The following is a 14,061-nucleotide window of genomic DNA, read 5'->3' as shown; positions in this document are numbered from 1 at the left end:
CTATGGGGCCGTTCGTTCAGACCCACACTGCCGTGTGTTCTAGACCACTCCTGCTGGTCTGGCCCCTTTTCAGACCAGCCTGAGAAAGAACGGGCCGCTGGCACGGTGCCCTGAAGATGCACTCGGTGGCCAGGCCTGCTGCGGCCACCCCGCAGACACCAGGCGAGGCCTCTGCGGCCACCACCCCCTTCCCCACGTCTCGTGAGCTGAGGAAGGTCTTTTCCGTTAAGCAGCAGTCACCGGTTTTCCTAACGTCTGCCAGATGCATTCCTAAATGCGATGTAAGTGGCTGTCACAGCTGCGGCCGCGGAGAGCTGGCCAGCGGACCCTGCGGCTGGGCTCTTCCTGGCACTCGGGCCCGAGGCGCCTGTGCTGGTCGTGGCCGCCTTTCTTTCTTTTTCTTTTCTTTACCTTTTAAAACTGAAAAAGTGATGCAATTTGAAAAAGTTCAAACCATAAGCCACTGCAGAGAGTTGAAGTTCGAAACCACACCCAGGGGAGCAGAGCTCTCCCGGGCTCCACCACTGCCCTGCAGCTTGCCGGGGCGGGCAGCCCTGGGGCCCCCAGAGCCACGTGACCGCAAGCAGAGGCTGGAGAGCCGCCCTCTTCCCGCGATGGCCCTTCGCATGCCGACCAGAGCAGTGGGTAAAGTGGCCTCAGGCCAGGCGACCTCTGGCCAGGTGCCCCTTCCAGGGGCCCCTGGGGTCAGGCCGAGGCCGCCATTGGCAGAATCCGGCCCCTCGCTGCCTGCCTCCTGCTCCTCCTGGGCGCTGAGCCCCTCCTGGGGTCTGTGTGGGGAGAGCTTGACCCCAGACAGACCTTGGTGCAGCTGCTCTCAGGCCTAGGGGGTCCCCATGGCTACCAGGGGTCTGCTGGACGCAGGGAGAGAGCCTGGCCCGCCGTCCAGGGGCTTCCTGGGCAGCCGAGGGCACTGAGGGGACCAGCTGTGCTTGGAGGGGCACGGGGGGGCCTGGGCCCCCTTCACAGTGGGCCCCTGAACCGATGGGGTACACCGAGGCCACATCCAGGAAGAGGCGGAGCTGGCTCTGGGACATGGGTCCCCGGATGTCCCGAGGGCCACACCTCCAGGTGGGAACCACGCAGCCTTCACCCGCGGCCTTCGGCTGAGTTCTGCACCCCTCCCCGCCACTGCAGCAGATGGGGTGCCGAAGCAAACAAGGGGGAAAGATGAGCTGTGTCAGCAGCAGGGAAGGGCAGTGGCATTTGCATACGGGGCGTGTGACTGAGCCCCACCCCCATCCCACACAGAGGCCGAGCTGTCCCGGCAGCTGGGGGGCCTCCCCTGCCCGCCTCCCCCACACAGGCCGTGGACAGGTCCCTCCCGGTCCCGGCTGAACCAGACTCCGCTGCCCGGACCAGGCTCAGGCTGGGAGGCTGACCATGGCCCCGGAGGCCTCTTCGGGAGGCCGCTGCGCCAGGCCTGGGCTTGGGCACGGGCGGGGAGGCCGGGCAGAGCGCCCGACCCTGCAGAGGGCAGGTCTGCACCTGTGCCATCAGCCCACCGCACCGCACGCGGCTCCTGGGCCCCTGTGCTTGGAGCGTCCTCTGAGCAGAGCGTGGAGGACCCCCCCGCACCTGCTCCCTGCAGCGGGGTCTCCTGCAGTCCGCCAGCAATACCACATGACCCGCACTGGCTGTGGGGTCCCCCAGCCTCGAGGGGACCATGTCACGATGCCACGAGGGCACGAACCCCGGCTCTGGGCCGTGTGGAACGTGTCGGGGGGTGCGGGCTGACCCTCGACCTCCTGCGGCTCTGGCACCCTCCCAGCCACAGGGCCACCTTGGTTCTGCTGGGTGGGACCCCGGGGGAGGGCGCCAGGCCTGAAGGCCGGGGGAGAGGACTGGAGGGCCCACGGCCCCCGTGCCCCGTCCAGGTCGTCGTCAGGCAGGGCCGTGTGGCCCCCAGTCCCCTTCCCTTCCCGCCTCCCGCGACGCGGGCTGAGGGCGCCGCTGCGGACCCCTGAGAGCCAGTGGCCTGAGCCCCGTGGGGCCGCTCCCCGGGGTGTGCGTTCGAGGGTCCACTCGTAGTCACTGCCCTCTTCCGTTTCGGCTTGAGTCAACTTTGGTGGTTTTTTTTTTTTTTTTTTTTTTATAGACAACTATCTCAGCTAAGCTTTATAGTGTAATGACACAAATTTGTTCATACTATTCCCTTAAGATTTTTTAAAGCTTTTCTGTTTTTGTAGTTATGGCCCCATTTTCGTTACAGATATAGTTTGTCTTTTCTTTCCCCTTAAAACCCAATCTGCTTAACTCGTGCGTTTTCAGTCTGTTAGGTTTTAATAAACAAATTCATGTCTATCCATTGCCTTGAATACACACCTTAAAAGTCTCATTCTGTCAGTACCGATGACACATCTACTGTCCTTCCCTTCTGATGAATAACTTCAATGGTGATTTCCCTGTTTGCCCATGAATCATTTAGGAGAGTAAGTCTGCAAACACAGAGTTGGCTTCTCTTGTTGGATTACGGTTGGCATACATAATTTCAGGTGTACAGGGGTGATCCGATATTTGTATACACTAAGTCCAGTTGCCATCTGTCACCATACAAAGTCATTGCAGCATGGACGGTCCTCTAGCCTGTACGTCACATCCCTGGGAATTACTAGGTTACACTGGACGTCTGTAATTCGTAGCTCCCTTCACCTGTTTTGCCTGCCTTCCCACCCCACTCTCCTCTGTATCCATTAGCATTGTGTTCATTTTGGTGTTTAGATTTCCCATATAAGTCAAGTCATGGGGTGTTTCTCTTTCTCTGACATATTTCACTTAACATAATACTCTCTAGGTCCATCCACGTCATTGCCAAATCTTTTTACTACTTAAAAAACATCGATTCCGGTTTCATGGCTTGGAGGTGAGAGAACCTGGAGCTGATACAGGTCCAGCTTTCACACTGGCCGAGGCTTCCTTATCTGATCACAATGGATTTTGCATATGTTTTAGGTGAACTTGAAAAAATACATTTTTTTTTTACTGTTAATTTTGAAGCAATGTTGTACATGTACCTATTACATCAGTCTTCTTAATTTTATTGTTGGCATTTTCATCATTTATTTTTTCTTTTCCCCTGCTTATTCTATCAGATTCTGACAGAGAGAAGTTAAAATCTCCCTAAGAATGTAGGATTATCAGTTTCTTCACATAGTTCTGTCAGAATTTGCTTTATGTATTTGGAGGTTCTTCATTGTATATGGGTTCATATTTGTGATCTCAGTAGATACTTTTTCCGTTTTCTCTCTCCTGCTGCCTTCTGGTGGATGAGTGGGGGGCAGGGCCAGGGCGGCGTGCCCTGTGCAAACACCCAGTCGGCTGCCGCCACTGCTGCTACTTGTGGTTTTAGAATAAATTTACCGAAACAAGAAAAAGCTCCAGGTACAGCTCAGACTTTTGTGACATGAACATGTCACCAGGACCCAGTGCCGATGCCCCCTCCCCCGACCCTCCCCTCCTCCCCCAGGAGCCACCAGCTCGGCTCTAATGTCGGGACAGAAGTGAGGCCAGCGTCTGAGCCTTCCCATTGGACACGTGACCCGCGGCGGTGGTGACTGGCCCGTCTTGGCTGCTGCGCCCCCCTGCTGACCCCCGCCGCACGGCTCCTCCAGCTGAGCCCCCGCCCACAGCGCAGCCCCTGCCTGGCTCTGGCCGCCCCAGGGACGCCGCCGGGGGTTGCTGATGGAGAATGCAGACGGAATCGTGAGCTAAGGAAGCGGCAGGGCATGGCGAGGGCAGCCGACCATCTACCCCTGCGGTGACAGGGGCTCAGGGACAGGCGGCCACCCAGCTGTGACCACTGCCGGCCTCCTGCCATGGCTCCCGCAGGGCAGTCGGCGCAGGGCTGGGAGCCACGTGCCAGCTGGGAGAATCACTGTGACAACGACGGCTTTGCACGGGGGTCGGTGGCCACTCACGCCGGCCGGCTGACAACACCCTGGTTCCCCAGGATCGAGCACGCACGTAGCGTGACAGAACGAGCCCCGGCACGCTGCATCTGGTCTTGGATTTATTCTAGAATTTACAAAATTCCAGCGTCATCCATGTTCGCGAACCTTCACAAGTGTGCACATAATCTCCAAATTCCAAAGTTAAGGCCAAGAGATGGCTAACCGCGGACACACGGGACGTGGAAGAGGCAACAGACAGACGCTCGCACCCTGGCCCCGCGCTGGGGGCTGCGGGAGACCCGGGCACGGCCACCTCTCAGCCTCTGCGGACAGCCAGGGCAGAGCGCGGCCACAGCCACAGCTCGGGAGTGGACGCTGGGCGTCCAGTGTCAGCGTAAGTGCAGATGTGCAGAAACCTGTCGCGAGAAGAGGGACTCTAGCTTCGGGGAAGGGTGGGGATGGGCACCAGTCGGCCTCCCTGGGAACTCCGGTGTCTGCGAGGGGACAGCTCTGAGCGACTCAGTCACCCCACGGGCAGAGGCGGGGGTGGGACGGTGGGGCCCTCAGCGACAAAGGCCGCCTGGCGCTCACACCACAGAGAGGCCTGGGCCACCTGGCCGCCGTCTCCACGCCGGCTGGGGGTGGGGCTCCGTGTCTCACCCAGAACGACCCACCGCCCTCGAGAAAGGCAGGTGCCCTCAGCAGTACCCAGGCTTCTCCTCAGGCTAAGTGAGTCTCCCTCGGTCACAGGACTGAGCTGCCTCTGACGGCGGCTCCCCTGGGCTCGCGCTCAGGACCCAAGCGTGTCAAGCAACAACCAGGTGGGGTGCTGTGCATACTCCCTGCTCTGGACCGGCCCTCTGGCCCCTGACCATATGTGGGTGAGGAAGACAGAGCCTGGAGCCAGGCGAGCGGCTACCTGCCCTCGTGCTGCGGACAACCTGTGACCCAGACGTGTCTGAATCGAGTCTGAGTGCCCCATATGTGAGGTCGAAGGAACTGAACCCACGGCATTCGAGAGGGCGGACGCAGAGGGCCTAAGGTCACGTAACCGTCATCCGTTACTTGGAGCAGGCACCTCCCCTTGGCGGGCCACCCCCTCCATGTCCCTACCGTGGTGGCCTGTGGAGCCGGGCCAGCCCCCCGCGGCTCTCCTCTGGTCGGGGCGGGTGGGCTTTGTGGCAGCTGGGGGAGGCGGAGCTGGGAAAGGAGGAGCGCAAACGTTTTGGCTTTTATAAAGTCAAGGAAATTTATTTCCTGAGGTCATCACACAGGAAGTAGACTCAGCCACGGCTTGTGGGCCAGCGCTCTCCGGACATGCTGGGTGGACCGGGGAGCTGCCGGCAGTGCTGACCGCCGTGGCGAGCCGTCCGGAGCGCGGGTGCCAGGGGCGGGTCCTGAGCACGCGCTGGGGCTGGCCAGGCCCGGAACCGGCCACACACAGCGCCGGGCACCCCGGCTTCACTGTGAGACCTCGGGGAGGGGGGAGTATCGACAATTTACGAGGGTCCAGCCGCTGGGTCAGGTCGAGACAAACCACTGTGTGCTGGGGCTTGGGTCAGCAGGCTGGAGAAGCTTCTGCTTTCTGACCATTATCGTTTGGGGCCCCAAGGGAGGGTCTTGGGGGCCACCTGAGCCCCAAAGCTGGGGAACTCCTCAGAGCTGCTCATATCGGGAGCCTGTGGGAGGAAGGGCACGGGGTCAGCAGGGGGCAGCACTCGGGCGGCTCCTAGCAGCCCCCTCCCCTGGCCGCTGGGCGTGGGGCGGGGTCCCCTGGAGAAAGCCCCCGACCTTCTCGCTGCTGCTGGCGGTCCAGGGAGCGTCCCGCACCACGAAGCCCTTGGACGGTGCCCTGGCCTCCTCGTGGACGGGGGGCTTCACGTGGACCTGCAGCACCTCGCTGTCCGCCACGTCGGCCAGCTGTGGGCGCGGGGGGTGGGGGGGGCGGTGTCAGTCCGCAGTGGGGATGCTTAGCGAGCACCCCCGTGCGCACCCATTTCCGGCACCTGGGGCTCGCTGCACCTGGCACGCCCGAGAGCCCCCGTGGGCCGCCCCGCGCGACCCCGGCACTCACGTATTCCTCCTCTAGGTTGAGGATGTGGTCGATGGCCTCCTCCACGTTCTCCGGCAGCCCCGTCACCGTGACGCAGTTGGGGTCTGGGGCCCCGCTCTGCGGGAAGCGGATGTCCACCTGGGAGGAGCGCACGCGGCGGCTGAGGACGGTCGCTGCCCCCGCTCCGGGCTGGTGCGAGCGCAGGCGTCCCCAGGACGGGGACGACCCACGCACAGCGGGGCTCCATTCGCATGGGGCACAGGGGACGAGCCGGGGCGCCCGTGTCTCAGAGGCGCAGAGCCCGCCAACTGAGCCTGCAGGAGGCTACGCTCCGCTGTGACCCACCTGACCTCCCCCACTCAGGGACAAGCACCCGAGCCATGGATGTCTCCCCCTGAGACCCCGCGGGTCAGCGGGGTCAGCGGTCAAGGCAGGCGCTCCCTGGGGAGCCCACGTGGAAGGACATAAGCGCCCTGAGGCGGGGCGGGGCGCTCACCTTGAATTCGTCCATGATCTTGCGGATGGCTTTGCCGCGGGCACCGATGATGCGGGCGTGGACGCGGTGGTCCAGCGGGACGTCCTCCGAAACCATCTGCTCGAGTTCACCCACGATTTTCAGAATGGCGTCCCGGGCGGCTTCCGTGTTCTTCTCGTACCCTGTGATGGTGATTTGGTCCTGGGGCTGAGACGGGAGAATCCGGTCAGAAGGACAATGCCCAGGAGGGCGGAGCCAGGCCGGCCTCCCCTGGGGCGGAGCAGGGAGGTGGAAAGGCACAGCAGGCGGCCGACTCCCAAGAGCAGGTTAGCGACCCCTCAGCGACCCCTCGGCTCCTGATCCCTCCCCAAACGTCACCAAAACGCCACCTGCAGGAACGGAGGCACCTGCCAGCGAAGGTGACCAGACACTGGCAGGTGAGGGCTCGGGCCCCTCGTCTGGAGAGGTCCCTGCTGGAGACGGAACCGCCTGGAAGATCGTGCCTGACACGTGGTGGGCACGGCCCCCCACACCTGCCCCACACCACGCCGCGACCTGGCCTGGGGCCTGCCTCCTACTGAGTGGCGCACAACACAAGGGCACAGGCCCGGGAAGGATCGGCAGGGCCAACGGGTAATTCAAGGCACAGAATTTACACCCAAGGTAACAACCTCAGCCACATCCTCCAAGACAGGAGCAAATGCTACACCCACAGAAAAAGATGCAACCTTAAAAGGAAAAAGGACCAGAAAACAAGAATAAACTCCTGGATAAAACCAGAAGAGCAGGAACTTCGGGGCCCACAGGGAGAGAAAGGGAGAGACCAGAGAAACCCCAGGGGCCTTGAGAGCGGCAGCCTGACCCACAGCGTGGCCAGCCCGGACCGCACGCAGGGCGTCGGCCTCGCAGGGAGCAGCTGTGCACGGAGAAAACGTGCCTGCTTCACCCTGCCTGGCTCGGGGGACGTCGGCAGCCTGAACGCTGAACGATGTTAAAAAACCAGCCGTGACACGTGAAAGTCGAGGAAACGAAGCCGCGCGAAGCCAAATGCTCGTTGTGACTGAAAACAGCAGCAGCAGCACAAACGTCCTTCGGAAACAGGCGGGACAGAGGGCAGAGGGTGGGGGGTCGGGGGAGCAGGTCGGGGGAGCGGGTCGGCACCTGCAGGCCCGCCGCCCTCTCCCGGTGACGACGACGCAGGCGTGTGACCGGCGCGGGGAGACAGAGGGTGGGGGAGGAGCGGGCCCAGCGGGCGGGCGCCCGCCGCGACACGCGGAGGGGGTGCGGCCAGTCCGCAGAGGTCTCTGGGGTTCACAGCCACGGGTCCTAGTGAACCGGCTCCCACCGCGTGCGAGGCCGTGCCCCGGGGGCCGGCACCCCCCAGAGGCTGAGCCTGAGGAGCAGAGAGGACCCGGAGGTGACAGGCAGCGCTGTGGGGTGGGCGAGGGGGTGTCCAGACGGGGGCTGTTTCCTGCTCCCCTCCGAGGATGCGAGGCAGCAGCCGGGGAGCACCTTGGCGATCCCCACCTGCGGTGAGGGCACCGTGGGAGAAGGCTCCAGCCCACCTCCCAGGAGCGGCCAGGTGGGACAGGCCCCAAGCCCACACTGCGACACAGCCATGCCGGGGGACTCACCCAGCAGGCACGGACCCCCGGCCAAACGCGAAGTCAGAGACCTGCCCCCCAGCCCTGGCCTCTGGCCGCCCGTCAGGGCGCGTGTGGGCCTGCTCCCTGCTCCCGGTCAGGACGCAGGTTGACGCGGGTTCCGCCTGCCCCCCGTGCCGTGCCGTGGCTGATCTGAGCGGCGTGCTCACCTGGCTGCCATCGTCCTTGTCAGGAAACTGGATGCTCACGTCATGCTCCAGGCGGATCTGGGTGATCACCGCCCCCTTTCTCCCAATGATTTTGGGGTGGTACTTGGGGTCCACAGTGACACTCAGCTTGAAACTCCGTAGAGCCTAAAAATGGAACAAACAAGAATGAGGCGAAGCGCAGAGCGGGGCACTCCTGACCTGCACGTCACACGCGTCCACGGCCCGCCTCGGCCTGGACCTGGAAGGCACCCACTGCCACCTCAGCAGCAAGAGCAAGACGCGGCTTCCCGTGAGCCTGTGCCGCATCCCGGCGTCAGCTGCCAGCGAGGACCAGGGGACGCGGCTGCCGCACGGAGGCCCTGGGAGGCCGCGGTCCCGCGGAGGGGAGCCGCGTGCGGGCGGCTGGCGCCTGGCTCCTCTCTCGTCTGAGGAACAGGCATGTGAGGAGCCGGCCTGCCGGGTGCTGTTCTTTCCGGGCTGGGGCACAGAAGCACCCACAGAGGAGGGACCAGAGCGCGAAGGGGCAGACACAGCCCGGCCACCGGTAGCCAGAGGACAAACCCCGGGGCCGGGGCCGGGGCCGACGCGGCGGGGCACGCTCTGCCTCCCACGGGAGCGCCCGTGGCTGCGCGCCGTCACTCAGGCGGCAGGCGAGGCTGGCGCTCACCGTCCTCAGCAGCAGAGGGAGCACGTGCTGGGGGCCCCGCAGTCGACCCCCACGCGTCCCCAGGCCCACTTCTAGAGAAACGGCTGACGGACAGGGAGGCCGGACGTGGTCGCCGCTAGGTAAGAGAGAGGCGGCCATGCCGCCTCACACCGCCTCTGAGGAAAGGTCTCTGCACGCTGCCCGCACGATGGGGTGGCCTGGGCGTACCCCCAGCCACCCTCGAGTGCGGCCACGCCGGCCCGCCCGGCACTCACCCGGTCCTCCTGCTCGGCCTGCAGCTCCCGCACGCGCTCCAGGAGCCCGGCCTTGGCCCGGCCCAAGTTTGCGGCGAGGCCTGTGATGGCGACGATGTCGGACTGCAGCTCCGGGGCCGGGACGTGTATGTTCACCTGCGGGGGGCGCGGACAGCGCCGAGTGCGCGGGGGGCCTCGGGACGGGACGCGCCCACTCGGCCCCCACTGGCAGCTCGCCAGCCGTGATCGCTGGCCTGTCACATCGGCCAGGGACACACCTGTGGGCTCGGGACAAGGGGGGCGGGAAGTGGGGCTGGACTCCAGCTCCCCGTCTGCTCCCCAGAGAAAGAACCCACGAAGCTGCGTTACCTCGAACTCGTCCATCATCTTGCGGATCCCGCTGCCCTTCTGCCCGATGATGTACCGGTGGAGGTCAAAGGGCACCTCCACTTCCACAGTGACAGGAACCAGTGCCTGCAGGGGCGACGGTTGAAGTTAGGCCCGAGGACGCGAGCAGAGTGACACCGCGGGCTCGGCGGCAGGGGCACGAGGAAACGCCCCGAGGAGCGTGCTCCCGGAGCCGCCCACACGTGAGGGCCTGGTGCCGAGGCCGACCACGGCAGAGCCCACGCCCCGCCCCCGGCTTCCGCCCCGGCCGCCGGGGCGCCAGGCGTGGGGGGAGGGAAGCGCCCGGCAGGCGGAGGCTCGCCCCGACTCCTGGCCTCGCACGGGCACGCCGGCCGGTCCACTGTGTCAGCCGCAGCCCCCCGCAGCCCCCACACCCCCACGGCGCTTGACCTCGACGCGTGGCAGCTGAGCCCCGCTCAGAGCAGCACCCGGCACACGTACTGAGGGGCGCTCGGAAAACACTCGCTGCCAGAGCCGCCTGAGACAGGTCTGGACGTCCCTGCTGCCCAGAGGGGGCACTCGGGCCAGAGACCACATGCATCCTGCTGCCAACGACGCCCGCCGGCTCTGCTCTCGGCGGCCCCCCGCTCCCCGGGCAGCTGCCAGGTCCCTGGGCGACGGCGCCTCCAGCTGCAGGGCCGGTCGAGGCACTCAGGGCTCAGGACTGAAGTGGCCGCCAGGGAGCATCACTGAGGCCACACCTCGCCCAGGCTGCCCACGTACCTCAAGGGCTTCCTTGGCAGCTTCACACTTTTCCTTCCGGCCAGAGATGACGATGATGTCGCACCTCCGGGGAGAGCCGGGATCGGCCTCTCTGCCCTCCCCGGTGTCATCGCCATTCTCCTGGACGGCTGGCTCCAGGCTGTGGGCTAGGGACAGAGAGAAGGGGCCGTTCGCACAAGCCATGCCCGTGGGCTCCACTTCCTCGCCGGAGCACGAAGCTACCTGCCTCGAAGGCCGAGGTGAGATGGGCAGTGTGCAGCAGGGAGGGCTGAGCGGGATTCGGGAAGGACGAGATAAGGCTGCACCAGCTTCTCGTGCCAAGAAGCCAGCAAGCGCCCAGAAGGGACATGAAACAGGACGTGGGGGCAGCTGGCAGGGCCCCCCTGGGCCACTCCAGGGGCCAGATGTTCGCCAAAATAAACACCAGCACAGCGCTCCTGGCCTAAGACAAAGTCCAGGAGTCCGGTCGCCAAACAAACACATGACGAGCACCAGGCAGGACGGCCCTCCCGACCCTGGACTAAACTCTGGAGGAAGAGGTGGGCTCGGCAGGAAGCTTTTACAACTGGCGAAACTTGAACGTCAACTGTGAATCTATCACAAAGTCGGATCTGCCAATTGCGAGGAACGTGCCACGGTTCTCCCAACTGACGCGAGCGAACACCCTCGTTCTGAGGAAGCGGCCCGACGGGCAGGGGGCAAGTCTGGAAATCACACTTGAACGATTAAGAAAAAGGGGGTGGGAGGGAGAGAGCAGACTGGGGGTTTGGGTGACGAGCACATAGGCCAGAGCTTCACGCACTTCTGTGCGGCACTTCTTTTAACTATGAAATTAAATCAAAGCAAAAAAGTAAACATTCAAGTGTAAAACGTGATACCCTATGACTTAACTAGTCATCTAACCAAAAGAGCCTGCACTCCCAGAGAAACAGAGGGGCTTCAGGGGCCCAGACGAGCCCCGGGCCAGGGCGCAAGGCAAGGCCGTGTGGCGCACGCTCGGCAGGCTCGGAGCTGGCCCCACGGGCAGCTGAGGCTGCCCCCTAGAGGGCGGGACACGCCTCTGCGCCGAGACTAGGAGGAGCCGGGATCTGCGAAGTTGCTCTGCCCACAGCAGCCCCGCCCCAGGTCTCGGCCCGCCCTTCCTGCTCCTGGTGGACAGGAGAGGAGAGGCCGCTGCCGTGGACAAAGCAGACGCGGCCTCGGCACACTGGCCCCCCAGGGGCTGCAGGCAGTGGGGCCTGGGCTCCCGAGCGAGCAGTGGGCTGTCACCGGCCGCGAGCCTCCAGGACGTCTGAAGGGCGCCCGGTCACCCTGGAGCGACTGGCGAAGTGCCCCCGGAGCCTGGGAGGGAGCCCGAGCCGCAGACCCCCGGGAGGGAGGCGCTTCGCCAGGACGCCCCGGCCGCCGGCACCCACCGCGCCCGGGGCGGGACCGCGCTGCCCTCCCGCGTCCCACGGGACCCACCTGGGTTCTCCTCTCTGTCCGGGAACTTAATCTGCACATTGTAGTCCCGCGTAATCTGCTGGATCCTGGAACCTTTGGGACCCATGACGGAGCGATGGAATTTCTGGGGTATGGCGCACTCCACGGTCACCTGGGCTTCCTGGGGCAGGCGCGGCACGCCGGGGAAGCACAGAGGCGAAGGTTAACGGCTCGTGGGCAGTTCACGTTCACGCCACGACCAAGCTCGCAGACGCCACCTTTTCTCCACAGGGAACCCAGAGCCCCACGTGCAATGGGGCAGAGGACAGGCATGGGGCAGGGCCGAAGGGAGGCCTGGCGGGAGTCTCCCCAAGAAGGCTACAAAGTGTTGAAGGCTCATCCGTGCAAAACCGCACCGGGGCCCGCTCCTGCCCAGAACTCGAACCTGGCGATGCGGATTTCTCTGCGGAGGAGCACCCTCCCTTCACAAAGCTGGCGGGGTGGGTGGGGGGGCACATCAGTCCCCGGGGAGGGACCCTGGGGGGGCTGCAGCTCTGACTCCACAAGGAGCCATCGGGCTTCGCTAGAGAAAGCGCCTCCGAGGCAGCGGCATGGCTGACGTCACCCCCGAGGAGAGGCGGGGAGAGCGGGAAGGCGGTTCCTCCGGACACGCTGGGCGCTCGTAAACTCCGCAGTGAGCTGCTCGAGGCTGCCGGGCTGAGAAAGGCGCCTGGCGAGCAGGGCCCGATGCCTGAGGGGACACATGGGCGCCCCCCACCGCCGTGCCCGAGAAGCACGCCAAGCTCCCTGGCACCCACCAAGTCCTCGATGATCTCCTGGATGCGCTTCTTGGCCGCCTCCACACAGTCCTTGGCGCCCTTGAGGGTGACTCTGTCGCTCTGTGTGCCGGACCGCGGGAAGCTCACCATCACGCCGCCGTACTCCTCCGCGATCTCGCGCAGGACCTGGCCTCTGCGGATGACGAAGTGGCGGTGGTGCCTGGGCTCCACCAGCATGCAGTCCTCCACCACGTTATCCTGCGGCGGGGGCGGGAGGGGCGGTCAAGGGCCTGCTGGCCGCGCCCGGCGGCGCGGGCGGCCGGGGCGCGGGGCGGCCGGGCCTCACCAGGTTCTGGATCAGGGCCTCCAGCTCCTTCTGGGCCTCCCTGACGGCGTCCTCCTTGCCCATGATGGTGATCAGGTCCTGGTCCTTGTCCTCCGCCGCCGGGAAGATGATGCGGGCCCCCGTGGTGTCCCGCACCTTGCGGATCTTGCCGCCGCCTTTGCCGATGAGGAACTTGTGGTACTCCGGCTTGGCGCGGACGTCGGCGGTGAAGCTCCTGGTTTGCTGCGGAGACCAAGGCCACACGTTGGCCCGCTGCCGCCTGCCCAGCCCCTGGCGCAGGTGAACGGGAGGGCCTGGTGGACGACAGCGCGGCGTAGGGCTTACCTCACACTGTCACCAAATGGGGCTACTCAAGTCGCACCAAAAGAGACTGTCCTCCTCATACCCCTCCACCGCGACGAGAGAGGCCCACACGGCTCCGAGCACGCGGACGCAGGGCCCCAGCCCAGCCACCCGCCAGCAGCGACCAAACCTGTGAAAGCGGGGCCCGTCTCCCCACTCACGCAGAGCACCCTCCAGCCCCGACTTTGCTGGTGCTCTGGGGGGGTGCAGGGCCAGCTGCACCCCACCTCAAGCTCAGAGACACCCTAGTTGAGCATGGTGCTCATCTGACACCACGAGGCCAGGGCCCAGCAAAGGCCAGACGTGGGGACCGCGTGTGGATGCCGGCGCCTCCAGCGGGTCCATCTGGAGGGCACGCGGGCCACAGCCCCCGACAGGCGGACCCAGCGCACGCTTGTGCTCCCCGCCTGCCCGCCGGCGTGAGCCGGGCACGGGGGGCAGTGAGCCCTGCCGCCTGTCCAGGGAGCTCTCACCTGGAGCCACCGAGACTCTCCTACCCTCGGACAGGGGCCCTCGCCACCAGCGGCACGACAGAAAGCTGACAAGCGAGGCAGGCCCAACCGGACAAAACGGTAACGGATAACACGTCAGAACCAGGGGGGGCTCGCCCCCTAGCTGCAAGGTTGGTGAAACTTTAAAAAAAAAAAATCAATCTAACACACACATTAAAACCAACAACAACCAAGTGCTCAATAAATGCAGGAAAAAACCTTTGACCAAGCCCAACGCCCATCCGCAGCACGAAGCCTCGGCAAACTCGGGGCAGAAGGGCGCGCCCGCAGCCTGAGGAAGGGCGCCGCGGAAGGCCCAGCACCGGGCGCCCCGACACTCCAGGGCTGAGCACGGCCCCAAGGCCACAGCAGGGCGAGGCTGTCCGCTCCCACGCCGACAT

General features: G+C 64.7%; 1 protein-coding gene across 4 annotated transcripts in view; it reads right to left on the bottom strand.

The window, feature by feature from the left end:
- Positions 1–5,131: 5,131 nt before the first annotated feature.
- LOC107510552 (high density lipoprotein binding protein) overlaps positions 5,132–14,061 on the bottom strand; it is a 60,335-nt gene continuing 51,405 nt past the window's right edge. For all 4 annotated transcript variants that reach the window (XM_036237869.1, XM_036237871.1, XM_036237870.1 and 1 more), the window contains exons 18-28: positions 12,828–13,049; positions 12,521–12,739; positions 11,745–11,883; positions 10,281–10,426; positions 9,519–9,623; positions 9,171–9,305; positions 8,250–8,393; positions 6,458–6,643; positions 5,983–6,099; positions 5,700–5,828; positions 5,132–5,587 (exon numbers count right to left, since the gene is read on the bottom strand). In XM_036237869.1, the coding sequence (XP_036093762.1) occupies positions 5,501–5,587; positions 5,700–5,828; positions 5,983–6,099; positions 6,458–6,643; positions 8,250–8,393; positions 9,171–9,305; positions 9,519–9,623; positions 10,281–10,426; positions 11,745–11,883; positions 12,521–12,739; positions 12,828–13,049 (1,629 nt within the window). In that variant the 3' untranslated portion in view covers positions 5,132–5,500. The remainder of the gene's footprint in view (positions 5,588–5,699; positions 5,829–5,982; positions 6,100–6,457; positions 6,644–8,249; positions 8,394–9,170; positions 9,306–9,518; positions 9,624–10,280; positions 10,427–11,744; positions 11,884–12,520; positions 12,740–12,827; positions 13,050–14,061) is intronic.

This window comes from Rousettus aegyptiacus, unplaced genomic scaffold (assembly GCF_014176215.1).
Source record: "Rousettus aegyptiacus isolate mRouAeg1 unplaced genomic scaffold, mRouAeg1.p scaffold_m13_p_2, whole genome shotgun sequence".
Lineage (NCBI taxonomy): Eukaryota > Metazoa > Chordata > Mammalia > Chiroptera > Pteropodidae > Rousettus > Rousettus aegyptiacus.
The sequence above is the reverse complement of the archived record's forward strand: the minus strand, read 5'-3'. Positions and strand labels throughout refer to the sequence as shown.